This window comes from Silurus meridionalis, chromosome 1 (genome assembly GCF_014805685.1).
Source record: "Silurus meridionalis isolate SWU-2019-XX chromosome 1, ASM1480568v1, whole genome shotgun sequence".
Taxonomy (NCBI): Eukaryota; Metazoa; Chordata; class Actinopteri; order Siluriformes; family Siluridae; genus Silurus; species Silurus meridionalis.
The window spans coordinates 25,720,356-25,734,355 of NC_060884.1; the positions used below are offsets into that span (position 1 = coordinate 25,720,356).

General features: G+C 38.6%; 1 protein-coding gene across 5 annotated transcripts in view; it reads right to left on the reverse strand.

Moving 5' to 3' along the window:
* Window positions 1-14,000, reverse strand: part of dnajc6 (DnaJ (Hsp40) homolog, subfamily C, member 6) — a 50,468-nt gene that overhangs the window by 25,545 nt on the left and 10,923 nt on the right. For all 5 annotated transcript variants that reach the window (XM_046850611.1, XM_046850602.1, XM_046850592.1 and 2 more), the window contains one exon: window positions 1,192-1,327. In XM_046850611.1, coding sequence (XP_046706567.1) covers window positions 1,192-1,327 — 136 coding nt within the window. The remainder of the gene's footprint in view (window positions 1-1,191; window positions 1,328-14,000) is intronic.

The following is a 14,000-nucleotide window of genomic DNA, read 5'->3' on the forward strand; positions in this document are numbered from 1 at the left end:
GATTAAGAAACTTTATTCTATACATCAAGAGGTCATTAGTACAGTCATCTACAGAACTATTGGCACCCTTGGTCAAGTGAGGTAAAACAAAATGCATCATATCAAGTATTTTACTGGACATAGATATTAAATTAATATATTTTTTTTTACATTTACTGTATAAGGCACTTATCCAGAACTTACAATGATCTTATTTATACACTTGAGCAGTTCAAACTTGAGCATTGCACAAAATAGTGCTCGTATTGGCTTAAACACTTACATTCTGTCTGAGTGAAGTCTGGGCCCTTGAGCAAGGCCCTTAACTTGAGATACAGTATTTTTTTTGGACTGGTATGTAATTGGGTCAATATTAAAATACAGATAAGCTTGAAGACAAATTATATTGTGATACTTGCGTAGTTCTTTCTCTGTATACTTTGATGTTAATGGCAAATTAGAAGCTGCTGCTTGTCATTTTCCATCCCTAAATAAATTTCAAATAATAAATAAAGTTCAAAACAAATGAACATACTGTATGTGTACATTATATTTTGCTCTGAATAAGGGGCATCTTCCAAATGTCATACATGGAAATGTAACAAGCTTTACATATAAAGGCATCAATACTAAAAATACTAAAAATGTATTTTAATTATTATTTGTAGTAGTAGTATTTTAAATCCACAGTACACAAAGAAACAGCCTTAAAATAGCTGAAATTATATACTTTTCAATCACATTTGATCACCCCAGTCAAAAAAAACCTTTTTATCCAGATAGTAAGTATACCTCCAGAAAAAAACAAGCAAAAAAATCCATACATAAAAAACAACAATCAATAAATAACATTACAAGCTTAAACATGTCAGAAATCTATAGCTTTGTTCCTGAACCTAAAGTGATCTACACCTTTCTGAGTAATATTCGAGGGCACTGCTGGAGAAAATAACATTATTGAGTCTTTTTTCAGTTTGTCCATGTGGACGATCCTTTATATTCTTTATACATATATAAAAAAAACTGTTTCAATTCACTGCAAAACATTTATTTTGTTTCGTAAATCATTTATGTGTTGCTCTGGATATTTGTTTGGGTTAATTTTATTATTGAAAGCTCTGCCTTATTCGTACCCTTTCGGCAGATATCCAATGCTAAAATATCCTAAAATGCAGCATGACGTCATTAACCACACAAACAGTGAAGACTTACGTGGCCACTTGATTCATAACCTTTGTGGAAGTGTCCTTGATGGTGTCCTTCAGGTTGTCCTTGAAGTTGCTGAAGAACTTTCCAGCACCTCCTTTAACCATGTCCAGCAGTCCACCCCCATAGTTCCCATCCATATCTAGAAATTTAAAGCCGTTGATTAGCCATTGATATTGCACTTTGTGTATATCTGCAACTGTAGCTTATTCATTCTAAACCTGGCATTTTTTTAAGGAAATTTAGTTCTTTTGAGTCCCCAAAAAGAACTAAGCATGTTTGCATACACTCACACACAGTTAAAGGGGGGCTACTAAAATATATGCCCGAGCATATACAAGCATTTTGATTCCCCCCTTTTTTGTTGCTGTATCCATGACAACCCACCACATGCTCATTTTTTGGTTTGTGTTCTAGTATTTGCTCTCTGCCCCGACATTGGTTTGTTATTCATTTGTGTTCACCTGTTCCGTGTTAGTTCGTTTCGTTAAAGTGACCTGAGTGGTCTAGTGCTCGTTGTTCCACCTGTCCAATCAATGCTATGTTTTATGTACATACTGAGATGCTTTGCTATGTATTTTATTACACACTGAAATTGCTTTTTGCCTGTGTGTGTGTGTGTGTGTGTGTGTGTGTGTGTGTGTGTGTGTGTGTGTGTTGTCCATCCTTCCATCCTGGACCAGTCCCAAGCTATTAGTCCGCCTCAGCATCCACCACCCACTTAGATCTGTAAATCTGTTAGATTCTGCCTACATCTTTATCACCACACACACACACACACACACACACACACACACACACACACTCTCTCTCTGTTTCTCTCTCTCCTTCTCTCTCTCTCTCACAAGCCCTGAGACAGGGAGTGTAACAGCACAAGTGAAACGAAATTGATTAGATAGTATATCCAAGATCTCTGTGTTTGATTCAGCTCTGTCATACACTTTGTCTTAAATAGTTATTACACTGTTACTGCCTGATATCATTCTTCCAAACGGAGCCACGTCTCCTGATCAAACACAGACAGTAATAAAAAACCTATTTCTGTGTAAAAAAAAAAAAATAGGGGTGGGCGGTATGAGCTAAAATTCAGATCACGATATTTTCCACTGTCCAGACGATATCAATATTATATTGAAATATGAGGGAAAAAAAGTTGGAATCTTTTAGTAGACCTTATTACTTATATATAAACTAAATTACAAGCAAAATATGTATTTTAAACTTATATGACTAGAAAAATGCAGCGTTACTGATTTCGTTGTAAACTCTTTCCTGACATTCGTGGGGAAAAGAAGTCCTAAGTACGGTATATACAATATATGCGCCCGCTGCCACAAATGGTTATGGTTATTATCCATGATGCTGCCGATGTGGCAGATGGTGGTAGATTTTGCTAAAAGGATGGAAATGGCAGTGGTGAACACTTATTTTTAGAAGAAGGAGGAGCATAGGGTGATGTATAAGAGTGGAGGAAGGTGCACACAGGTGGACTATGTTTTATACAGGAGATGCAGCCTGAAGGAGATTAGATACTCTAAGGTGTTGGCAGGGGACAGTGTAGCTAGACAGCATCGAATGGTGGTCTGTAGGATGGTTTTGGAGGTGAAAAATAAGAGAGTGGAAACTGAAGGAGGAAGACTGGAAATCAGAAATAGAAAGGAAGACAAAGAGACATAGTGGTGGAATGAGGAAGTGCAGGAGAGCATAAGGAAAAAAAGAGGTTGGCAAAACAGAAGTGGGATCGAGAAAGTAGGCAGGAGTACAAGGAGATGTGGCAGCAGGTAAAGAGGGATGTGGCGAAAGCCAAGGAAAAGGCATATGAGGAGCTGTATGAGAAGTTGGACACTAAGGAAGGAGAAAAGGATTTGTACCGATTGGCCAGGCAGAGGGACCGAGCTGGAAAAGATGTCCTGCAAGTTAGAGCAATAAAGGATGGAGATGGAAATGTGTTGACTAGTGAGGAGAGTGTGTTGAGAAGATGGAAAAAGTATTTTGAGCAGCTGATGAATGAGGAAAATGAGAGAGAGAGAGAGAGAAGGTTGGATGGTGTGGAGATGGTGAAGCAGGAAGTGGATAGGATTAGTAAGGAGGAAGTGAGAGCAGTGATTAAGAGGATGAAAAGTGGAAAGTCGGTTGGACCAGATAACATATCAATAGGATATGTTTAGGAAAGATGGCAATGGAGTTTTAACCAGATTGTTCAAAAACATTTTGAAATGTGAGAGGATTCCTGAAGAATGATGAAGGAGTGTGCTGGTACCGGTTTTTTAGTTAATCAGTCACACCATGAAGTTATGGGAAAGAGTAGTGGAAGCCAGGCTGAGAGAAGAGGTGACCATCTGTTAGCAACAAAATGGTTTCATCCCGAGAAATAGCACCACAGATGCATTATTTGCTTTGAGACTGTTGATGGAGTATAGAGAAGGCCAGCAGGAGTTGCATTGTGTGTTTGTGGATTTAGAGAAAGCGTACGACAGAGTGCCGAGAGAGGTGTTGTGGTATTGTATGAGGAAGTCAGGTGTGTCAGAGAAGTATGTGAGGGTGGTGCAGCACATGTATGAGGACAGTGTGACAGAATTGAAGTGTGCAGTAGGAACGACAGACTGGTTCATGGTGCAGGCTGGACTGCACCAAGGATCGGCTCTGAGCCCTTTCCTGTTTGCAGTGGTGATAGACAGGTTGAAGGATGAGGTCAGACAGGAGTCTCCCTAGACTATGATGTATGCAGATGATATTGTGATTTGTGGTGAGAGTAGGAAACAGGTTGAGAAGAGCCTGGAGAGGTGGAGGTACGCGCTGGAGAGAAGGGAAATGAAAGTCAGCAGGAGTAAGACAGAGTACATGTGTGTGAATGAGAGGGAGGGCAGTGGAGTGGTGCGTTTGCAGGGAGAAGAGGTGGTGAAGGTGGAGGAGTTCAGGTACCTGGGGTCAACAGTGTAAAGTAATGGAGAGTGTGTTAGAGAAGTAAAGAAAAGAGTGCAGGAAGGGTGCAGTGGGTGGAGAAGAGTGACAGGAGTGATTTGTGATAGTAGGGTATCTGTGAGAGTGAATGGGAAAGTTTATAGGACTGTGGTTAAACCTGTGATGTTGTATGGTTTAGAGACAGTGGCATTAACTAAAAGACAGGAGGTGGAGCTGGAGGTAGCAGAGCTAAAGATGCTGAAATGTTCTTAGGGAGTGACGATGATGGACAGGATTAAAAATGTTATTAGAGGGCATCCTACAGCGCATGTAGGATGTTTTGGGGACAATGTGAGAGAAGCCAGATTGAGATGGTTTGGACATGTGCAGAGGAGGGGCATGGGATATATCGGTAGGAGAATGCTGGGGATGGAGCAACCAGGAAGGAGGAATAGAGGAAGGCCAAGAAGGAGTTTTATGGATGTGGTGAGGGAAGACATGCATGTATTAGTGTGAAAAAGGCAGATGTAGAGGACAGAGGGGTATGGAGACGTATGAGCCGCTGTGCCAACCCCTAATGGAAGCAGCCGAAAGAAGAAGAAGAAGTTGGAAATTCTAACTTGCATCCATATAAATGTCCGAACTCTGACTAATTAAAAACCAAACAAATGCTATATCAACACAGAATTCCGACTAGGGAAACATTAAGGAAGATATCCTCAACAATTATTAGATGTCAAAGCAATATGGCTGCTCACAGCATGTTTATATTGTTGCCCTTCCATCACAATTGGTAATTCCCCACAGTTCTGTGTATATAACATATATAACACAATCTGAAAATCAATTCTTATATGTGCTATAAGCATTTTAAGCAACATAGATAGATAGATAGATAGATAGATAGATAGATAGATAGATAGATAGATTGATAGATTGATAGATAGACGGACGGACGGACAGATAGATAGATAGATCGATAGATAGATAGATTAAAATATATTATACTGATTTTAGCTTAATAGTCTTACAGTTTTTCCCAGTTGCTTTGGAGCATTTCTTGCATCATCCTTAATATTTGCAAACCAGTAAGTGCATTCTCAAAACACTTTGTACAAACAGCACAAAACATTGGATTTCTTGCAAATGCCTATACCTTTCTCAAACTACTTAGTTCATCTTTTAAAAGTAAGTATTTGTGTCAATAAACATGTCATTCCCATCAGAGTTAATAGTCCCTTTGTCATTGCTCACAAACAAGATCCTCAAAATGTTTAGTCATGTTGTCAGTATGATGCTGCACAGTTGCAGTATTTATTGATATGTTTGGATTACAGTGACTCAAAATGCACAAAATGTGACTTCCTTCTGTACGGCATCTATGATTTTCAGCAGCACAAATTAATACACTCTCCAATTCCAGGTTCACAAGATTCACCTGTGACTAGGGATGCACCGAAATGAAAATTCTTGGCCGAAACCGAAAACCGAAAAAGGAGGAAAGCAAGGCCGAAAACCGAAAACTGAAACACTGAAAGAAATTATGGCAATTATTATTACCATTGCATTTATGGCTATGACTGTGTCAACCAAAATCAAGGCTTTTCAATTGCATAAATTAATATCAAAGTTTCAAAGAATAAATCAATTACAAATTATGAAAATATTTATTTATAGCACATTGCAACAATGCACAGGATAAAATAAATTAAAATTTAGTTTAAAATATTTAACTAAAATGCACTCATGTGTACATTAAATAATAATGTACAGGCCCTCTGGCCTGCTGAAAGGTTGTAAAATTAAATATGTTCTTTCATAAAAACAAAGTGCATTCAGAACAAGTGCAACTGCTTAAAGATACAATACAACAATATCACTGCGAAACTTCCTGCCTTTTCAAAAACGTCCACCACAGACAGAGTGCGCATGCTCGGAGGGGTTTTGCTTTTCTGTGCGTTTGCGTTCCTCTCATATTCAGCATAGCGATCGGATGTTTGGATTTCAAATTAAACCCGACGTGGAGAAAGTTTTTGCAGACGCACCCCCTCTTGAAATTTCGGCATTACATGTTTTGCAAATCGCTATCCGTGGGTCTTTCTCAGATATACTGAAATACGTCCACACCGCAGACATGTTGTTTTAGACATGCACGTGCAGGCAGCGGTTTCTGTTTGCATCATCACAACAAACTGTTTCGGCCGTGTTGTTTCGGTGATCAAAGTCTTTCGGCCGAATATTCGGGCATCTGTACCTGTGACCTGTTTTTGATCTGATACCGTTAACTCTTCTTCATTAGTGACATTCAAGATTCATCTGCCCAATTCATCAATTCAAGTCACATTTACAAAAGAAAAAGTTAAATAGACATTTTAGATGATGACAACTGGTTTAACCATTTTGCATTCAATACATTTTGCAATGAACTGATGCTGAGATGTTTTGAGGGTTAAGATTATTCAGGTGAAACCAGTATAATATATTTGGATCAACTTCACATAAACAACTGATAATGTAGGAAACAGCAGACACTTGGACACAATCGATTAAATGAATTTACCAAAGCATACCAAGCAACTGAGAAAAACTGTGATTCCCCACAGACAGACAGACGGACGGACGGACGGACAGACAGACAGACAGACAGACAGACAGACAGACAGACAGACAGACAGACAGACAGACAGACAGACAGATGGGACTAATGAGACTAATTGCTGTATATTGGATGGATGGATGGATGGATGGATGGATGGATGGATGGATGGATGGATGGATGGATGGATGGATGGATAGATAGATAGATAGATAGATAGATAGATAGATAGATAGATAGATAGATAGATAGATAGATAGATAGATAGATAGATAGATAGATAGATACCATAATTTCCGGACTATAAAGTGCACCCATAAATAAGTGTATGTCTACACTAAATGTACTTTACACAGGCTGTAACGAAAGACACGTTACACACGGTGTAACGGGTGAAAAATGTTGCGCTTCCTTTAGGAGCATAGCGGTATTTTGGGAAAAGACCAGCACAGCATTTTTCCGGTATTACTGCATGTGTTCAAGACGAGGATTATGTCCTTATTATTTTCTGATGCTCATTTCTAAGTTTCTTTGACTAACCCATAACCCTGTTGCCAAGAAAAATTAAAAAGCACAAGTTTTGGAAAGACTAAACACGTTACAACGGCTTGTATATAAACAGTAGCCTACCAAGAAAATCATTGTTCACTGTCTTCCTCCTTCCTTTCACAACTATTTCTCTCGGGAGTTTATATTTTGGCATCGTCGTGCTTTTAAAAAAATGTTTTTTTCTCCTGATGCCGTGCAGCTCAGAACACAGGTGAGGTGCGTTTTTCGTTTCCGTTCGGAAATGTCATTGGTCTAATGTTATGTCGCTCAGTTTTTTGGCTTGAAGTTTGTGAAACCGGGAAAAACCCAGGAAAAATTCATAAATTAGCCGCTTTGTTGTTTAAGCCGCGGGGTTCAAAACTTAGGAAAAAAGTAGCGGCTTATAGTCCGAAAAATATGGTAGATAGATAGATAGATAGAAATTACATAATGAAAAAAAGAAATAAATGTGTCTTAGGTGCATCACACTGCTTTCTTAAATATTCCACAGAAAAGAAATTGTGCTGATTGCTAAATTGTATGGCTATAATTACATAGCTATTATTATTATTATTATTATTATTATTATTATTAATAATATGCATTATTTGACATTGTTTATTGCGTTATAATCTGATGTGAGGCAAACTATTACACATACACACTGTAGTGCTCTACTGGCTTCATGCTATGTTTCCTCGACATACCAAAGATAAAGCCATAAACAAAAAATAATCTTTTCATCTCTTCTTTTAATGATGTTGCACTTTGATTAGACAGCATGTTCTTACATTTAGTTTCTGTCCCAATTTATTGGAAGAAAATAAAACTACAGTGGAACCCGGTTATGTCGATGTCCTAGGGGGACGCCAAAAAGCGTCGAGATAACCGATGATCGAGATAAACGAAAACCAATATGGCGGCAATATATTAACGTGCTTGAAATTTCTTTATGTACATGATGTGCGTTAATAAATGAGAATGTGCATGCACGTGTTTTTGGAGGTTTTTTACACAACGATTTGTTTGATTGGTCATGCGGATCGAGATAACCTGTAATACGGATAAGGAGGCGGAAGCCGAAGTAAACGCAAACTAAGTTTATTGAGAATGCTCAGGAGATAATCCACCAATACTTGTAGCGAAGCAGTAAAATCCAGCGGTGCGCTCCGGGAGCGCGGTCCACAAAGTTCTGTAAAAGCAGAGACAGTTCGTGTAGAGAACCCACGGATCTGCGCTATGGAAAGCGCAGCGCTGGGCAGCAACGGATAAACGTGGTGCAGACAGCGTGAACATGGAAAACAGCAGGATCGGGGTAATCCGGGGTGCTGTTGAGAGAATGCGGAGTCCGAAAAAAAGGGTACGTAGCGGGATACGTATACGCGCTTACACAGACCGCCATGAACCAACACATACGATCATGCACAAACAATAACCGCGAGTGTGTGGAGGTGAGGGGCTTAAATAGGAGATGGGATGAGTGAGTGAATGAGAGTCAGGTGTGTGTGATCAGCATGACTGCGACGAGCTCGCCCGCACGGGAGAAAAAGCAGGGTGCTTCGGGGAATGCCGTCGCCGAAGGGGGCGTGGCAGGGGGATTCCTGACATAACCGATGTTAAGTGGCAAATTTGCCCCCCCTTGTGAACAAGATATTATCGTTCGGCGAGTTAACCGAGGTCGAGATAAGTGGGTTCGACTGTTTTATAAAAAAACAAATGAAATACTTGACCTTGTTCGAATTCATCACATCTGCAATTATATGTGTTGGATGTGTCAGTACCAAGGGCTTAAAACATCAAAACCCAAATGCACGCACACCTGACACACTGCATACAGCATGATTCTATATCAGTTGTGTAGCTGTCTATATAACCGTCATATTATTCTATAACCAATGTGGTTCTCGGGTTCCACATGAATCTGACGATGTTTGTTAACAGCAAATAACCTGAGTAAATGCCAAATATTTGATGATGTACTTTAATCTTTAATATGAAGACTGCTAGCACATCTACTTCTGTGCATAATCACCAGACACTGTTTCTACAGTGTTCCTACAGTTTACAACAACAAAAAAACATGGATAAAGAGTCATTTTCTTATCACTTGGAGCCTTGAATAAAAATGTAATCCAACTGCAAGGTCCCAGAGATTCCCACTGCTTTTAAATATGTGAGATGAGCTGGTGGAATTTAGCTGCTATTGTCCCTTAGCGTGAAGTCCTGTGGTGGACTGGCGTCCCATCATGGGTGTAATCCCATCATGCTCTCAGTTTTGTGAGACAGGTTTCAGTATCCAGTGCAACCCAGACTGAGATAAAGCGCTTACTGAAGATGAAAGAAAAAAACAGAAAGGCAAATATTGCCCTCAGTAATAAGTAAATAAATGACTAAATATATTAGATAATAATTATTATTCTTGTTGTAATTTTTATAGACAATGAAGCAGATTTTATTCTGATTTCTAGTAAAAGGTCAGGATTTTTCTAAAATAGAGAAACTTCCAAACTGGAGCAGACAGTAGCAGACCAGGCAGACAATTCATTAATATTTATACACCATTTTCATAGGTATTGGTGCATCTAATTTGCATAGTAAGTAAACCCGATAGTCACAACTTAAGATCTTGGATACAAGTTTAAATATATAACAATAGATGTGGCTGTTATTGGAATGGCAAGTTGATGTCTGCTATGTTATACAATGTGTTATCTTTCGTATAGCAATTTTAGGCTTGTGTTTATTAATTGCTGCAATAAAATGTCCCGCAGCCACTTTTCCAGCTGACCCATTTGCCTTTCAGCACCACTAAATAGCAGGATGGCCTGGCTTTGGCTGAACTGTTAGACATAAAACATAGTGGACTTCCAGTCTGACTGGCCATAAAAGCACAGAAAGGTTCTATTTGGAGCAGACCAAGAGACATCCAGCTGACTTCAAAGTCCAGGGCTGTTCTTTCAGGGATCACGGGAGCTCTGAATTCCTAATAAAGTCCCTTTTATCCTGGGAGGGGTCATCTTTGTGAGAGAGGACAGAAAAAAAAGAGCAACAGAAAAAGGGGATGGAGAGAGAGAGAGAGAGAGAGAGAGAAAGAGAGAGAAACAGAAAGAGAGATGGGACCCAGGAGGGCTGCTCCATATCAGGAGGAAAGATCGGTGAAGATGAAGATATAAAGGTGGCGCATTCTCTATTTAACGCTCTGCCTGCTTCTTTCATTCTCACTGTCGAGCAGTTTGGATCTGCTCTGGAATTCCTCTGTGTGTGTGTGTGTGTGTGTGTGTGTGTGTGTGTGTGTGTGTGTGTGTGTGTGTGTGTGTGTGTGTCCATGTCATGTCATTGGACCCAGCTTTAGCTCTTCAATTATAGATTATGTCCAGGCAGGCACATAGCTACCATCCTATTCAGAGACAACACAAAAGAACCCAGGAAACAGTTGAACACTGACTGCTTGAATGAAAGATGACTGAACTTGAGATTCTGATTGGCCAGAAGGTGCTAATTCATTTCCCATAACAGTCGCTCTAACAGTAGGGCTGATCACAAAACAAATATTTATGAAGAATAAAACATTTAGGGAGGAGCTGTTATAGAATAATAATCAACTCTGAGGAGATTATTACTCACTAGTGTTAGAAAAGGTTTCAGAAAGACATCCAATCTAGATTTCTGCACTTGTATTGTCCGCATTTTAACCACGTTTCGTTAATCGTGTTTGTGTTAAACAGCATTCTGGTTACTTTGATTTATGTTAAAGTGCTGGCAACTTGTCTTTAAATGGCCGTTCTCTGCCAATACTGCTATCCATCAATCTCACTGTCTTACTGTTTTATAGCAATACAGTTTTGCACCCGAAAGTGTTTTTTGCTTGTCGTTCTCTAAGGGAGAATTAGGGTCTTAATATATAATACTTCCAAAGCGGCTTTCCCTTTGAGAAAATTTTAATTCTATAATCCATGGCAAGCCAAACAAGCACAGAAGAACACTTTATAAATTTACTTTAGACAAAATCATACTGACTCCTATTTTAATATGAAAAATAAGAAAGTCTGTTTCAGTCAGACAAGACATCCAATCTGCCACATTCCTCTCTCTTTCTCTGTCTCTCCCAGACTCTCTCACACACACACACACACACACACACACACACACACACACACACACACACACACACACACACACACGGCGTGTTTTACAGCTGAAGTGCACTCTCAGCCTGAAATCCACTCCCCTATTCCACAAACCCTGCAGTATCACTCCCATGTGGCAACACTGCACTTTTGCTCGGGCCTAGGATTAAATTTGCACACATATGCATGTTAGGAAGAATCCCAAAATTGTATAAAACAGAAGAAATCAACACGGGTATATCAAGAATGTGTATGTACTAAGACTACACAATTAATGATATCTTAATTTTGAAATCTGCCTTCTATGAATAATTCAACAACTAGCTACAATACTGGTATTTGTGCCTAAAGGTTAAACTACATATTTTCCCTGGAGTGGAAGTGCTTTAGTGGCCTGTTATAGAGCTCTGACCTCAACCCTACTGAACACCTATGGGATATATATATATATATATATATATATATATATATATATATATATATATATATATATATATAAGAACACATACATATATATAACTAGCTATAGCTTGTAATTTCAACAGTAAGCAAAATTAATTCAAGATTTGTATCACGCTTACATTTACTTTTGGTCTGTGTGTATACTTGAGTGAAAGAGTGTAAGATGTGTGTGTTTGTATGTAAGTGTTAGTTCAACTAGCTGTGTAATTGGGATTGTATGAAAAAGTGTGTGTATGTGTGTTTGTGTGTATGTGTTTAAAAGAGAGACAGAGAGAGAGAGAGAGTGAGAGAGAGAGAGAGAGAGAGAGAGAGAGAGAATGAGAACGAGAGAAGGAACAAAAATGATAAATGATGTTGGTAACGGTACAATTTTGACACAATTATCAGTCATATAAGGCTGGAGGTGTTGATATCTGTAAACACCTGTTCAATTACTGCAATATAAAACAATATGTTTAGCTGAGCAGCATTGTAGAGAATTTAATGATGATACTATGTGATAAAAGAATGATTCAACTAATAAAAGAAGGTCTCTAGTGTATTTATTTTTCAAATTTTTTTAAATTCTGCAGTAGGTTTCCTCATAATGTAATCAAACACATTTGGCTAAAAACAGAAGTGCTTAAAAACAACGCAGTATTTAGAACATTTACAGCATTTGGCAGATGCCCTTATCCAGTGCGACTTACATTTATTGCTTTTATACAATTGAGCAGATGTGGGGTTAAGGGGCCTTGAAGTAGCAAGGAGGGGCCCAGGAGTAGCAGCTTGGTGTGGATGAGATTGCAACTCATGACTTTCAGCTCCAAAGCCAATGCTTTACCAACTAAGCTACCACCTCCCATATTGGCTGACTTGAAAATTAGAACATGCTGCTAGTTACTTATCTAACAGTAAGATGTGACTTGTGTATTCTGAAAAGTAGAAATATACACGGCAAAACCTTGGCATCTTTCTTGCAGTACTGTCAAATGTTACAAATATGTATATAGGGATGTAAATTCAGAAACAACAATAGAGCTCACTGTGTTTATTTCCGGAAGATGCTAATAAGATGCAAAATAGTTAGCTAATGTTATGCTAGTTGTCACTGTGGTATTACTAAAGTAGGAGACCGTTGTGGGCTAAGCATCAAAACATTACCTGGGTATTGGTACTAATTACATTATTTATTATTTTAGTACTTGGAAATTCTGCCAGACTTATAAAAAAATAGTGGTTAAGATAAAAGTAGTGAGCAGGAAAAACTAATTAAGTTCTTGAATATTTACATATGTTAGCTCGCTGTCAGTTTTCAATTGTTTTTGTTTCAGCATATAAAGGTATATATTATTTAGAGGAATGCTAAATATATTAGAATCATTACTAAATATAGTACTAATATTAGATTTTAGTTTCTATCTCACATTACTTTCAAAATGTTGCCTATAAATGTGACCCTCACTGTAACCCAACAGCCTGTAACTTTTATTTTCTAATTAACCTCCGCCGAATTAACATTCAAGCAAAACAGTGTCACGTTAGCAAGCAGTAAACATTTGATACTCGGTGTTTGCAGCCTGCCACGTGTAAACATGCCTTACATCCAGAGCTAATACCAGATTAAAGAGGCTAACTGCTGCCATTACTTTGTTAATATATTCAGAGAATTCACTTGATACAGCAGGTTTAGTGCAAACAGGCACACAATGTACACAAGGCGTGTGTGGCAGTTCGCAAAAAGATTCGATTTCTTTTTAAACTCTATTTCAATTTTCAATTTTCTTTCAAGTGTCTGTAAGAACCATGCTTTATATCTGTAGTCTAATCCTAAATAATCCTTCATACCATATGTCTGAAAAAATCCTAACGGATAAAAGAAGCACTCGGGGCGATTTATCCTGCATTTGTGGCCGATGGACTCTGACTCCTGCTAATGTTTATGCTCATACTGTAAACATGGTAAGTGCAGTTACACATGTGTCTATATGTAAATGAAAGGTCTGGGAGTCAGTCATCTTCAGTAAGCACTGAAGATTATTCACACTTGTGGGCTATTTTGCATGTTTTTTGGAAGTGGAAGGAAACTTGAGAACCCTGAGGAAACCCAGGCTTTGGATTAAACCAGAAATTCTGGAGCCATGTTAAATCAATGGTACCAAACATACATTTACAGCCTTATCTAGAGCAACTCAGAATTAAGCAGGTGAAGGTTAAGGCCT